Source organism: Calliopsis andreniformis, chromosome 9, assembly GCF_051401765.1.
Source record: "Calliopsis andreniformis isolate RMS-2024a chromosome 9, iyCalAndr_principal, whole genome shotgun sequence".
NCBI classification, from domain to species: domain Eukaryota; kingdom Metazoa; phylum Arthropoda; class Insecta; order Hymenoptera; family Andrenidae; genus Calliopsis; species Calliopsis andreniformis.
The window spans coordinates 434870-449810 of NC_135070.1; the positions used below are offsets into that span (position 1 = coordinate 434870).

Sequence of the window (14941 nt, forward strand, 5' to 3'; positions counted from 1 at the left end):
ATTTTATCGTTCAATTTTTATTCATTCCATAGTTATCGCGATTAGCTATTGAAGAAAATAAGAAAATAATTTCACGGAAAATAACGGCGAGCTTATACATAACAATTCCATCTTTACGTAAGTTTCTCTGACTTGGTGCATATAATTGTTAGAATAAATAAAAAACATATTTATTGTAATTCTAAAAGAAGTAGTAGAAAAGGCGTTAAGTTTATTGCCAAAGTACTGTATTACGCACAATATTTACTATATTTCTTCGATTGAATTTAACTATAGGAGTAAAAACATATCAAATACATACATATACAAGTAAAGTTCAAGAATCAAAAACACAAAAGTGTTTATGCTGTCACATTTAAGGAAAGTTAAAAGATCACACTAATCCTAAATTTGATAGAGTAACTAACAAACTAACAACGGTATTTTAAAATATCATAATCAACGTTCGTTATTTTTACCTATAATAAAATATGTTCTGTATGGATGCCTTTACATTCTTTCTTAATCAAATTGACATAGTACCCTATAGAATGTTATTTGTCCTTTACAAAACGTTCGTAATTTTTTGTTTTTAATTAGGATACTATCTGTTTTTCTGGCATCCTTTTCGTTCCTTGAAAGTCATTCTTATGTACCCGCCTTGCTTATCCGTTAAAGCAAATGTCAACACTTTCTGTTCGGCCAGTTCGGTGAAATGTGCGTGTTACGTTACATGATTACCAGTTAAAACGCCGGTAGTTTAGTAGCCTTACTCGATCTTGTTTTGCAAAGTACAACGTTTTAAGACGTTTTGAATTTCAACAAACTTCGATTTTTCTTCAATTTATACATATTTTCCTTTTATATAAAAAATATATAAACGTATAAATTTTTATAAGTCATTATAGTTTATCAGTATCAACAATAAAATAAACAATGGCACATTGTAAATCCAATGAGCTAACAGAAGAGGGATTAGCGTACAGGAGGTGAGTTCAGAATATTTTTATTAAATAATTTTTTATAAAATTTATTTTTTGAAGTTTGTTCGAATGATATATGAATTATGGTTTTTTAAATTTCATGTGTTAGATTGAATAAATTCAATATAATTTATATAATTTATATAATTTATATATATATATATATATATATATATATTCAATATAATTTATATATATATATATATTAGCTTACTCTTTGGGTGTATGTGCATAACTAATTTTTGTTTGAATATAGTACCACTGAAGAATTCACACTATATGTGAATGATTTACCTGTGGAATTAAATGAGGTATGTACAGCTGTAGATAATCATCTATAAAAGTAATTATTAGCATTCTGCATCTACTTACAATCATTATAGTTATAAATATTAATTTGCATTAAATTTAAAAATACTATGGTATATAGTTTTACTTTTACATTTAATCTGTTAAATTTAGAGACAAATATAATTTTACGGCTGTTATTTAATTAGAAAAATAATTTTAATCTTTAAGCTTGGACTACTGCAAATTTTTAATCATTACGGAAATGTCATTGGACACTTTTATCGCCCCAATTCTTCATGGGCATTTATTACCTATAGTAAAAGTGATCAAGCAGATAATGCTATCAGAGATTTGCATAATGTATCACCATTATATCTAAAAGTGTCATATGCCAAACCAAAAGTATTCAAAAATATCTATGTATCTAAAGCATATGTTCCTAATAATGTAGAACAAGGTGAAAATAATATTGTAAGCAATATTGAATCAATAGATAAAACAATGTAAGTTGACATTAAATATATGTTATTGTTTGATAATATTAATAAATAATCAAAATAATATTACGAAATTGAAGTAAATTTAAAATAAATGAGATATTTTATATTTATATCAATGAACAAAACTGATATATTAATTTGTGATCCTTTAATTGTAATCATACATATTTAAATTATATGTAGTGTACAAACAAATGGACGAGGAAAACTTTTAGATATTTTTAAAAATATCGAACCAAATGTTGGATTTCCAAAGTATACATGTACAGCTAATGATGATTTGTTATATCCATATCCTACTGATCCACATACATTTAATCCATATGAAAATGAAAACTATTCAAATACAAATACATTGTGGACAAGGTATTGCATACAAATTTATATTAAACATATGTTTTAAGTACATACTTGTAACTTCAAACATATTTTAGAGGTCAATTAACCATTACACAAGATGGTAAAAGACATGTTTCTCTTGGACGAGGCTATACAATGTATGAAATTCCTGATTTGGATCCTGAAGTTCAAAATCGTATATGTAAAGTATATGAAAAACGAGTATCTGTATGTAAATAACTTTTAATGGTATTTTAATTAAGTTTTTAAAAAATACATTTATGAAAACTTAATTTAATAGGGCTTATATGAGTATGGTAAAGATATGTTACAAAATGCAATTGGAAAATGTGAGAAATGTTCAAAACTAACGAAGTTCAATTGTAAAAGATGTTTTAGCTTTTATTGCAGTAGAAATTGCGCAATGGCTGATTGGCCACAACATAAAATTGAATGTCAAGCAATTCCGTAAGTATTTTCCTTTAATGCTAGTAATAGTACTATTAATTAATTAAGAATTATATTAATCGTTTTTAGATCTCTAGTACCAGCTGTTAATTCAATACATTTAACACAGCAAAATAGTGGAAATCAAACACCCACAAGAAGCACAGCTTCTATTCAATTGCCATTGCGTAGACCAAAGAATTTAACAGACAAAGAAGCATCTTCCAATCAAAATGTTTCAAAGGATAAAGATGTAACAGATATACCTACAACAACTCATAATGATAATGCAAAAAATACTGAACTGAAATACTTGCATACTAACACACCCGATCAATATAATGGATATCAGAAAAATGAAGCAACCGAAAAAATATCTATACCTTTACAGGATAGAACTAACTTTCAATCTAATAGAGTTATTGCAAATAACTTAAAAATTGAAAGTAAATATACTATTCAGTCAAAGAATACTGAAGAACAAAATAGTTCTACATTTAAGAAACCATTGGATACAGAAAGTATCCATTCACAAAATTCATGTTCTGACAATACAGCAGATAATAGAAACTCAGACAGTTTTGGAAATATCATTAAAAAGAGACAAAATTTTAGTGCTGACGATGTAACGAAAATAGAAGAAGATATAGCTTTCACTAAACAAATATTTTTATCAAAAACAAAATTTACAGATGTAAGAATAATTGTAAAAGAAAATTGTGAATATTGGATACAAAAGGTGGAAGACAGTGAAAATATTGTGAAATTAATGACTGACTTACAAAATGATGCAGAAAAAGCTGCGAAAGTAAAACCAGTAGTTGGGGATATTTATGCTGTACAGTATGAAGATGTGTGGCATAGAGGTTTAGTCACATGTTTAAACCCTTTAACAATACATTATATTGATTACGGTAACGATGAAGTTATACAGTCAGATGATTTCCGCGAAGTTAATAAATATAAAAATATTCCACGATTTGCTGCTAAGATTCGTTTATCCGAGAAAGCAAACAAAATATATAAAGACCTCAAATATGAGGATATAATATCAGTCAAAATGATATCCTTTGACTCCGATAAAATAATTAATGTCGAAATAGAAGGTGAAAATAATGCATCGACATCACAAGTAGATCAGTTGAATACTTCTACACTGAATGTTCCAAAAGATTTAAAATCTAAGAACACTGTGGTTTCTACAAAAGCTTTAAGTAACAATGAATCATCAATTTCTGTGAGCAAACTGAAAAGTGTAGTAAATACCGTATCTGCTGGAGAAACTGGTTTTCTGGAGATACATGCTGAATTGAATAACAACATTTATAGTATCACATTATTACCAAACTCTGCAATAACCAGCTTTGAAAAACTCTTATCTGTATTACCTCTGGAATGCGAACAAATGAAAAAAGAAAATTTCAGCTACAGGTAATTAATAAATTGTAGTGTTTAAAAATATAAGCAGTCCAATTTCAATTAACATAAAATTTTTAATTGTTAGGCCACAAGTAAGAGACATAATTTGTGGTCAGAGATTTGATGGAGATTGGTTCAGAGGATATATTTTGTCAGATGAATCTCCTTTAAAAATGGCTATAATAGATGAAGCTAGAATGATGCCAATCACTAAAGCTGTACCATGTTCTAATCAGTTTTTGCAAATCTGTGCTTTTGGTGCAACGTGCGAAATAATCAATGCTAAATATAAATTCAAAGTAAGATTTCATACACATTATATAATAAAAGGTACATTTTACGTGTTATTTCGCCATTCTTTACTAATAATTTGTAGGCATCCGATCATTATGAATTCAAAGTTGTAACACAAAAAGGACAAAACGAAATTGAGATAGAAATCTCAAAAGATAACGATAAATTAAAAGCTGTTGTAAAGCCTTGGGTACCAATGCCTGAACAAAAAGGAATACAGTATGGTGAATTAAAAAGTGGATCTGAGGTTTGAACATTATCGTCAATTGAAATAATATAAACATTACCTATCGTAACATAATAAAGAAGTACTGCAACAGTATCAAATATCTTAATATATTCTCAGTTTTTTACAATAATAATTACTTTAGGTATGTATTACTGCTTACCGAAGTCATATTCATTTATTTGCTCGATCTTTGGAAAATGAAGATGTGGAATATTACAACCATGTGATGCAAAATGTTGCAAAATGTGCTCAAACAGGTATCTAAATATAGTTCATAATGTAGTGACAAAGATACTTTTGATGAATTTACGTGTTGTCTTTTCATGTCAGCTCGACTTTTGAAAGAACCCCCTGTTGTTGGACAAATGGTAATAGCTCAATATGTAGATGACAATTATTATCGCGCAATTGTTACTAATGTGCAGGACGAGAAAATTACAATTTCGTATGTTGATTTTGGTAACATAGAAAATACAAATATAAAGAAACTAAAGATTCTATCTGATGATCTAAAACAGGTTTGTTATTGTTTAATACACATACAACAATATATTATTCAAAAACACTTATAAATTATATTCAAACAGCTTCGATCTTGTACACGCAAGATCATTTTGAAAGATGTTCCTCAAGATAAACCTATGACGAAAGAAGTAAGTAATTATTTTAGTAACTTAGTAGGAAGAGAAGTTCCTCTAATATGTACATTTGATGGTACACCGTCCAAAGATGGTGTTTACCTTAAATTGCATAGTGGAGAAAACATTAATAAGATAATAAGCGAAATGCTTGTACCAACCTGGAATAAGACTGGCGAGGAAGGTAATTCAAGAAAATGGGAATTATTATATTAAATAACGTTTATTTATAAACATTAAATTGATAATTTGTTGCAGATAAAACGTGTTACTTGATGAACGATTTAACTGTTGCCAATTTAGGAAAAGTTGGTGACATTCTAGAAGTACTTGTATTATATTCTATTGCAAATGGTTACAAATATGCAATGTGTCCACTAGATTATGATTTAATGACTCATATCTTTGACATAATGCCTAAAGCGGTAATCTATATATTGACATAATTTGTATTATAATCATCATAGTATTTTAACGCGTTCAGTACGAGATGTTTTGAAGAGTTCTGACCTGCCCACTAGAATCTTTCTTTTTCTTTGTTCTCCCTTATCCTGTGATATTTTAAAACATCACGTCTGTATAGATCGTTCACCACTCTTGATATTCTTATGGTATCATCAACACTGAATGTGTTAACCCATTTACACTGTTTAAAAAGTTAAGCGTTATTTCGCGAACAAAATATGTTAAGCAGATTTCCGTGATATTGAAATTTGTAATGTACATGCTTAAAAACAGATTAAGAGATATATATATATATATAAAAAAAAAACTGGAAGCTATTCCGTATTTCTACTTATTACTTTTGCTTTGTTTCTAAATTAAATTTAAAAGTCATGCATCATAAATGTAGCTACTTGTTCCACGCGAAGAGGTTAATATTATACGTATTAATCCATTTACACATATATTACTTTATTATTTCTATTACAGATGACTGAATACTGTGAACGTACTGAGTTTTATATTCCACGCGAAGGAGAGCTTTGCCTAGCCCTTTTTGAGAATGCATGGTATCGTGCGGCATGTTTTTGTCGTAGCGAAACTCCTACAACAAGTACTGTTTTCTTCATTGATTTTGGAAATGTTGCGAGCGTTAACCACAAAGATATAAGAGTGATGCCAAAAGATTTTATCACACCCAATGCACTTGCAAGTGTTTGCAAAATCGTTAGTAAGTACAATAGCCACTATAATATACTGAATGTCTTAAGTGCAAGTTAAAGTAGCGCTTAAAATACTAATATTACAGTCATAATCACAATACTTTGGTATTATATAAACGCTTACCACTTTTTGAATATCATACAAATTTTATTCTTTTTCAAGGTATTTTAACTGGTACTTACTTTTAAAGATGTTATACATTTTCTTGAAATATTGCTTACTATAAATTAAACTGTATGATTATGTAGATCTAGCACCTGTTCAAAGCGATGGACTACATTCTCCAGAAGTAAATAAAAGAATTGCAGAATTAGTGGTTCCTAATAACTGTGTTAAAGTAAAAATCGTTAAAAGTAATGAAGAAGATGGGATATACAGTGTTGAATTGCCAATGATTAAAGCTAAGTTAATCGAAGAGGGTTTGGTGTAGTTTTAAGATATAGTATTATGTATTTTGTGGAGTTTGCGTTTTATTTCTGGAAAAAAAAACAAAATGTTTTATTTTACTAAGTTCAAGTTAGTGTTTTAAAAGTATATATTTTTATACCTGAAAAAACGAAATATCAGAAAGCAAAACTTATTCTTTATTCAACTATCTAGGATTATTTGTTGCATAGTATTTTACTTCTTACTTCTGTTACTTAAAATTTATTTTCATAGATCTTGATGATTACCTTTCAACCATAGTTATTAAGATACCAAAACAAACTTTGTATAAAGACATTTCAAATATAAGTAAAAATGTGATATTACTGTAAAGCATATTGATATTGCTAAAGTTTTAAAACATACACAAAATATGTGTCATGTTGTAGTGTTTTCCTGATGTATAATGACTTTGTACAGACAGCAGGGATTCAGGTCATTTACGTCTTTGAGTGTTTCGGTGGTAAATCGAATGTCTAGAAACGACTTACAGCATTTTATGAATATTAGTTTTTTGATGTCGTTATGTATCGGGAAGACAGTATTATTCAATAATACTTCAATAAGTATACGAATATGCTATCATTTTTTCAATCTCTTAAGCTTATGACTTATTTATATCAGATGTACTGATGTTTTAATATTTAACGATTATACAATTTGAGGTAAAAATATGTAATTTATTACTTTTACAGTTAAATTTATTTTTGTTCAATCATATTAATATCTTGACGTAATATTTTTTCGACTAAATACTAGTTGTAGAAATTGAAAACTTATAAAATAAAGAATTTAATCATTTCTTATATTTTATTTGTATAATGAACTTAGATTTATACATTTGTACGCGAAAGAAGTTATAAATGTAATAAAGGAAGATATTTTCTATTATCTAGGTATAAAGTAATTTTCTAAACTGATTTATAGAGAGTAAAGTATAGAATGTTATCTATATTATATATATTACAAAACTCACAATACCTACTTCTTGTTAACTACATAGGTACAAATCATATATACTGAATAACTACGATTTAAATTTAAGAGAAAAGTCAAATTTAGGAGACAGCAGAAAGATAAGAATCACAAGTATATATATGACAGCAATCAAAAACGTTAACCATTACTTTGTGTATTATTCATTTCAATTTCTAACCTAACTTACAAAGATCTACCTAACCTTACTTGATGTGTCAATCAGATGACAGTTTGCTATAAAGCGACTATCCGATTTAAAACTACGAGGCTTCCAAACAATAGAAACAATAAATGATGAACGTTCAAATAAGGCAACCTTACGAGGGTTTATTGCATAAGTATACTAATGCTATGAAAGGTTGGCAATATCGTTGGTTTATTCTTAGTCCTGAAACTGGTGAATTACATTATTTTCTCAGTGAATCAGAAAAAAATCAACGACCTAGGTGTTCAATATATTTAGCTGGAGCAGTAATAGCACCAAGTGATGAAGATTCTAATACGTTTACTGTCAATTCAGCCACAGGTATTTAAATATACTATGCAATAGAATTTAACTTATATGGTTTGTAATTACATTTGTATATTGATGCAGGTGATATGATAAAGTTGAGAGCTACAGATGCACGTGCACGTCAAGAGTGGGTTGATAAGTTACGAGCAGTTACAGAAATGTATACTAGAGCAATAGCAAGTAGTCATCCTCCTTTACCTCCAAGGGAACATTCTACCAATTCCAACAGAAACCCAGTTGCCAAGTTGGAAGTTTTAGATGCTTTTGCTAATTGTCAAGAGCAATTGAGAAAAGTAGAAAAGCATAATCTTGCATTGGCACAAACTATCGAGAATTCAAGTTTAAATTTAGATCCTGACTTATTAGTTCTTAAAGCTACTGCACATACTACATTACATACGTTAAATCAATGTCTTAATATTTTATATCAGTAGTTTTTACTGAATATATTGTTATTATTGATCATAGACTCATAGAAATTTTTGTATTAATTATTATCTGAACGTATCAGACGCATTTCAATTAATTCATATAGAATGTCTTTTTGACCTCTTACTGACAATCCAACTGTATGTTCTTCCAAGTCAGTGATATGGGAGAGTTTGCCTTCTTAGTGAACGTTAGATAGAAACAAATAATTACAATATTTATAAAATTTTAAAAATAATGCTTCTACTGTGTTGTAGAATCTTCTAAGACAAAAATCTTTACATTTGAATTATGTAAAGAATGAAACTCATTACAAGATATTTTATGTATATATTACATATTAATTAATATAATACAATATTCAATTAAATTAAGATTGAACAGGTATCACGAATCATTACATGTAAAATGTTAATAAAAAAAGGTATTCCTATGTGCATCTATTAGTCATTACTGACAAGCAAAATTAATGTTAGTACATTAATTTAAAATATAAACGTGTAAGCGTTATTGTTAAGCGAAAAACCAGTTTATCTAATTGGACTGATGCTTCCAATGTAAGAAAGAAATGACGATGGCTTCGTCTTAGTATGAATGTCAAGGTCATGAAATTAGGTGAAGGTGAACAAGCTGGAGACTTTTACTTTGCTTAAGAAATAGTCTCAATCAGTTCAAACATTGTGTTGTTCACGTAAAGATCATAGCCATTCTCACATATTTGATATCAAGAATTCACACTTCTATTGACGAAATTATAATAATAAATTAAAGTGTAAGAAATGGCACAAAAACAATTTTATCCTGTTTTGAAAGATTGTATTGTGTGTTTTAGTTTAATTTTGAATATTTCTCTGACAATTGTTTCAAATATTAGCTAACAATAAATAAAAGAAGTTCCGAAAAATAAAAAATTTTGAGGGAAATCATGTCTATTATATCTACGCCAGAGTTATTGACCGAAGCCGCAGGTGTTAAAATCTTTAGAACACCTTTATTAGAAGAAGTGTATTCAGAAATTGATTCTTCAAGTATAGGGAAAATTTGTATAATGCTACAAAATGTGAAAGAAGCCAAATTAAATGGTAAATCTTGTGGATTTCATCTATCAAAATCAAAATGGGATCTTTATCCTTGGGTAAGCCACGTTGAAACTGAAAGTCTTGCTGATGCAGCTGGCCTTAGGTAAGATAGAACAAGATTATAATAAACAATAAACCTAATTACACAAATTTAAGTAAATTTTTTATTGTATGTTAGAGCTGGTGACTGTTTATTAAGTATTAATGGAAAGGATTTAATAGGATTGAAAATAAGGCAAATTGCAATATTCATTCACCATAGTCAAGAATCAAATATAAAACTATTTGTCTGGAGATATACTAATGAAGAAAAAGAAGAACAAAAAGAAATTGGAATAGCTATAGAAGGACCATTACCAGATATAGCCAGTAAACTTGCAAATGCAGTATCTGGAGTTGTAAGTATAATTTAAATCTTATCCCAGAATTGATACATACTAGAATTAATTATTATATGTACTTAGGTGCAAGCTCTAGAATGTCCAGTTTGTTTGGAGAGCTCAATGTCTCCTGTTTCTCAGTGTGTTCACGGTCATATTATCTGTGTTAACTGTAGACCAAGGACATCTCGCTGCCCAGTTTGTAGAATAAGACTGGGTCAAGGTCGATGTTTGCTCGCAGATAAACTTCATAAAATTTTTCGAGAAATTTTTAATATAAAAGACAATTCACATGATAATATACAGTATCAGGGTTGGAGCCTTCGAGATCGGCTTTTCGGTAAAAACAAAAAGAATAGGGCAACGTCTCAAATAGTAAGAAATAGTGGTGTACTTCCTAAAGCGCGTCAATTATTATTAAATAAATTATCTTTTAATGGATTAGAGAAAGCTGCTTCGGTAGATAATATCAGTAAAGTGTCCAACATAACATCAAGTACAAATGAAACAGTGATAAGCAGTTTGGATCTTAACGAGCGCTTAAGTTTGTATGATCGAACTAAGTCTGCAAGTACTGGAGAATTATCAAAAGATATGAATAATGTTATTATTAGTAATCGTTTGCAACCTAATACATCAAATAGAAGAATCTCAAGCACTACTAGCTTATTGCCCAATGTACCTTCTACATCCATTTGGGGTGATTCTGTAGATTCTGTATTCTGTATACAAATAACGTGTCCACTTTCAAAGCAAAGTGGTTGTAAAGATATTATGACATACGATGCAATATTAGCTCATTTAAGGGGATCTCATGACATACCGCAAATTCATTTTTATTCAATTCATGTAAAAATCCCATTTCCACTTCCCTTCGGTTCAGAAGCTGTTTACATACTGCATCACGGTGAAGATCTTTTTTTCTTTCAGGTATATTTCACAAAGTTAATGCAATATATTTTAATCTTTTATAATATAAAAATTGATACTATAAATCACACGTATACAGTGCGAACAGGAAACTGCTTGGATTACTTGTGTCACAGGAGCAAAGAACTCATGGGAATGGAGTCTGCATGGTTGTGGAGAGAACGGTACTGAAATAAAGATACGGCGAAAAGTCGCAAGTTTTGAAGATTCCATAACTTTATCGCCACAACACCTTGCACCATTACCAAATGCTCTATTATTGCATACATTGGACATTCAATTACTGGAATCTCACTCACATGAACAGTTGGAGATGTGATGAATAATACATATACATATCTAATGTAAAAAAATAACAATATTGTTTATTTATTATCATTAAAATTAAAATGAACAATTACATCGTACTTTAGTATAAAAAATTGATATAGAAATATCACAATGTCAATGCAAGTGTACTTATATAAATGATAAGCATTATAGAATAATGCATGTAATGCGTTAAAAAACATACCTTCATGTTATGAAATTAATATTATGTTCAATACGATTGTTGATACATGCATTATTAAATTTGTAACATATACAAATAGATAACGTTAAAATATATTCATTGCTAAGTATTAAGGCATATATGATAATATGAAAGACTTAAGTTTTGTGTAATTATGGAGTTTTACGCAATATATCGTCCATATAAGGCTTGAAAAATTCAAATTGGCCGGTTCGTGCAGCTTGGCCTGCCATAATGTCATAAGCATATTTTAATACAGCTAAGTAATTTTCTTTTCCAACTATACTTAGTTGAACATTGAACACGTGTGTATCGCATGAAGGCGTCATTTTTTTCGGAACAGGTACACAAAGCTTCCTTTTTTTTGCACTAAGAGGGGATTCTTCCTCCAACTCCATCTCTTCCTTCTTTTTATCTCTTTTTGGGCAACTGCAAACTCTAACAGAAAGTCTTCGTCTACCTAATACCCTTCTTTTACTATCTTCTAAAGTGAAAATTAATTCGGTTGGTCTGCGATTCATGCCAGATGGACAACTATTTTTACATAAAAACTTAAAATTCATTAATACATAATGTGATCCTATTTGAGGTGTACGAAGAGGTGTTAATACAGACAAATGCTCATTTCTTTCTTCATACATGCTAGAATGATCTAAACATCTAACAACATGTTTAATGATCCTGGGATCAATATCATGATTATTTATATTATTCATTGCCATATGATTATGGCATCTTCTGACAGGGTCACTTGCATATTGATCTAAACTAAAAACCATGGCAGTGCGTACAAAGAGACCATCATCAGCAGGTTCCCATTTGAAACGTAATGGCAATGTTTCTTCCATATTAATGAAGACTTTTCTCAATGCCTGAGAATACTGTAAAACGTAATAAAAATCAAATTATATAAAGTACATTTATTTTGTTATTTTATGCAATAAATGAAGAGTTTAATAGCATACATACAACCCAATGTTTGCTAGAATCCTGATTACATAACGAAAATTGAAAATTATAACAACCAGGAAATTCTTCTTTTATTGGAGTGGATATTTCTGGTTCTTCAAAATATTGTTCCTGTGCTTCTTGCTTGATTTCTGTTTCTTGTGACATGTGTTGTGACAAATTTATATATTTTTCTCCTATACCTTCCATTACTCCTGTTAAGAATGGTATGGTGTTACTCCCACTATATAAAATAATGAAAAAAAATAATAAAAATAATATTTTTATTTCAATGTCTGTGAAGTAATCGACATTCTACTAAGGATGTTCAACAAAATCCCTATACTGTTAAGAATGTAATTAAGAATGTAATAAGCTGAGTCACATTATATGTTTGTTTATATATTGTTTTTTTTTTAAAGGGAAGTATCCAGTATGTACAAATTCACCTTTATCACTCATGTGTTTCTCGGTACAAGGAAAACCCAAATATCGATGAGAACAGAAATGTATAATAAAATTGCACGACTTACATTTCTTGCTCTATATGGTCCATCAAATCATCCCCAAAAAGAGCAGACTCTTGAGAGTCTGAAAATGTATTATTTGTATTTGTCATACTACTATAAATACTTTTTTACTGCTCACGTTACACATGCAACAAACCGACATCAAACAAATCACATTCAGACAGAGAGACGCCATTTATCTTCGCGGGAAAATTCTTTGTTCAAATTATGGACGGTTTTCAACTGTCGACTATCGGTTGGCCTTAAATCGTTTTCAAAAAACTTTATAAAACAGTAATACATATGTACATATGTACACAAAGTTCAAATAAGCAAAATTTCAAATAAGCGTATACCGACTTGCTAGAAACATAATTTTAGAAACTCGCTCAGGCGCGAATCAGGCCAATTTATGGCTAGCGGGACCGCTTATTTAACGTATAACTGACATACCAACATTCTGTTTCAATTTAGATTCTATTTTAATTATGTAGCTTAACTGTTGTAAAATCAATGGATTTCTAATGCTTTTAACTAATTTTTTATGAATAAATATAACTTTCCTTACTTATTTGGTACAAGTGTATATAAATATTTCCTCTTTAATAAATTTAAGTTATAAAATATGTAACTCAGCATGCAATTGGAAATAGTTTACTGATACAGAGTAAAAAATACGCTTTAAAAGTTATATAATCCCATTCCTCTAGTTTATTGTTTCAAATAGAAATATAGAAAGTGTAAACATTAGTTTCTTAATTTTATAATAATAAGAGAGTAATTGAATTATTTGAAATTTTTACTATACTATACCTTTACTTTATATTACTATCTTTTGGCATATTTATAGAGGTGCAGATAGGGAAGAGTATATTTTTGGGAGGTGCTAATTCCAGGCTTTTAGTTCACATTATTAAATTCATAAAATTCTAGCCAATTCACTTAATTTGCTGTTTTAATTAGGTATGAAAACTTTAAACCGTTTAAATTTTCCGCCTATTGCCTTGTCGCGCATGCGTAGTGATGCTTGCGGTTTTAGGAAATCACTTAATTGCTGATTTTGACTAAACTATTGTGAATTTCAAAAAAGTAAAGAAGGTGCAATCAAGGGTAGCAAAGGTGTAATTTTTTTGTGCAGTCCTTAGAGCATATGTCATGACGTGTTATTGTTAATAATTCGAAAGATATAGTAACAATAGCGTTAAAATATTGATAATTTATACGAGTGACGGGGACTTCATTTCTTCTTGATGTTATTATTAGAGATATTAACTTGAAATTATTTGAGATGTCGTTAATTCAACTTTTTGAATAATTAAAGAATAATTCAATTCTAATTGGAATAATTAAAGATGATTTAATATAATATAAATTAAAAAATAACTCTAATTATGTTAATAACGTGTCTAATAATAATATTAAATAAGAAGGAATTGAAATTTCGTCACTCAGATTCAATATCGATATTTTAATAATATTATCAATATACCTGTCGAATTATCAACAACATTTCTAATTATTTAAATCAAATTCAATAACATTTCAGTAATTTTAAATAAAAAGGGATGAAGACTCCAGTGAGTCCGATCTGTTATCGCAATATTTTAACGATATTATCGATTATCGAATTATTATATTAAAAACATTTTCGAAAAATCATATACATATGGGTCATTCCATGCGAAATCGAACAATTTGGAATCATATATATGTATAGTGCTATTGAAATAAGTCAAAAGTGTATACATATTGTATATTTAATTTAAGAAATACACATATACATATGTATATTCTAGAAATCCTTATTTTCAATACACGTGTACACGTAAAATTAAAATATTCGTGTTTAAATCCGTGTAGTGTTTAGTACATGGATACGAATCATGTCACGGGAAATCGGACACTTTTCAGACTAACGTCTCGGATCTTATTTCCCATTACAAAAAAA

The 14941-nt window shown here is 29.0% G+C and overlaps 4 protein-coding genes across 5 annotated transcripts; 3 read left to right on the forward strand and 1 right to left on the reverse strand.

The window, feature by feature from the left end:
* The first annotated feature begins 797 nt into the window (after window positions 1–797).
* Window positions 798–7491, forward strand: Vret (vreteno). Its single transcript, XM_076384995.1, has 15 exons — window positions 798–968; window positions 1219–1273; window positions 1482–1756; window positions 1937–2119; window positions 2188–2320; window positions 2394–2560; window positions 2630–3970; window positions 4044–4257; window positions 4335–4499; window positions 4624–4738; window positions 4812–4999; window positions 5069–5303; window positions 5378–5544; window positions 6053–6293; window positions 6535–7491. The coding sequence occupies exons 1-15, from the start codon at window positions 916–918 to the stop codon at window positions 6714–6716; spliced, it is 3714 nt and encodes a 1237-aa protein (XP_076241110.1). The 5' UTR covers window positions 798–915; the 3' UTR covers window positions 6717–7491.
* Window positions 7492–7700: 209 nt separating this feature from the next.
* On the forward strand, window positions 7701–9066 carry LOC143183478 (oxysterol-binding protein-related protein 11). Its single transcript, XM_076385020.1, has 2 exons — window positions 7701–8216; window positions 8286–9066. The coding sequence occupies exons 1-2, from the start codon at window positions 7982–7984 to the stop codon at window positions 8636–8638; spliced, it is 588 nt and encodes a 195-aa protein (XP_076241135.1). The 5' UTR covers window positions 7701–7981; the 3' UTR covers window positions 8639–9066.
* Window positions 9067–9218: 152 nt separating this feature from the next.
* Window positions 9219–11526, forward strand: LOC143183466 (uncharacterized). The gene is made up of 4 exons (XM_076384996.1): window positions 9219–9815; window positions 9891–10110; window positions 10177–11022; window positions 11102–11526. Exons 1-4 carry the CDS (start codon window positions 9559–9561, stop codon window positions 11339–11341), a joined length of 1563 nt encoding a protein of 520 aa, XP_076241111.1. The 5' UTR covers window positions 9219–9558; the 3' UTR covers window positions 11342–11526.
* P53 (p53) lies at window positions 11387–13411 on the reverse strand. Of its 2 annotated transcripts, none has more exons than XM_076385014.1 (3): window positions 13018–13411; window positions 12506–12728; window positions 11387–12417 (listed from the first exon to the last, which is right to left on the reverse strand). In XM_076385014.1, the coding sequence occupies exons 1-3, from the start codon at window positions 13101–13103 to the stop codon at window positions 11689–11691; spliced, it is 1038 nt and encodes a 345-aa protein (XP_076241129.1). In that variant the 5' UTR covers window positions 13104–13411; the 3' UTR covers window positions 11387–11688. The 2 variants fall into 2 exon arrangements, with proteins under 2 accessions (XP_076241129.1, XP_076241130.1); XM_076385015.1 differs by having other exon boundaries at window positions 12506–12699; window positions 13018–13149.
* Between the last annotated feature and the right edge of the window lie 1530 nt (window positions 13412–14941).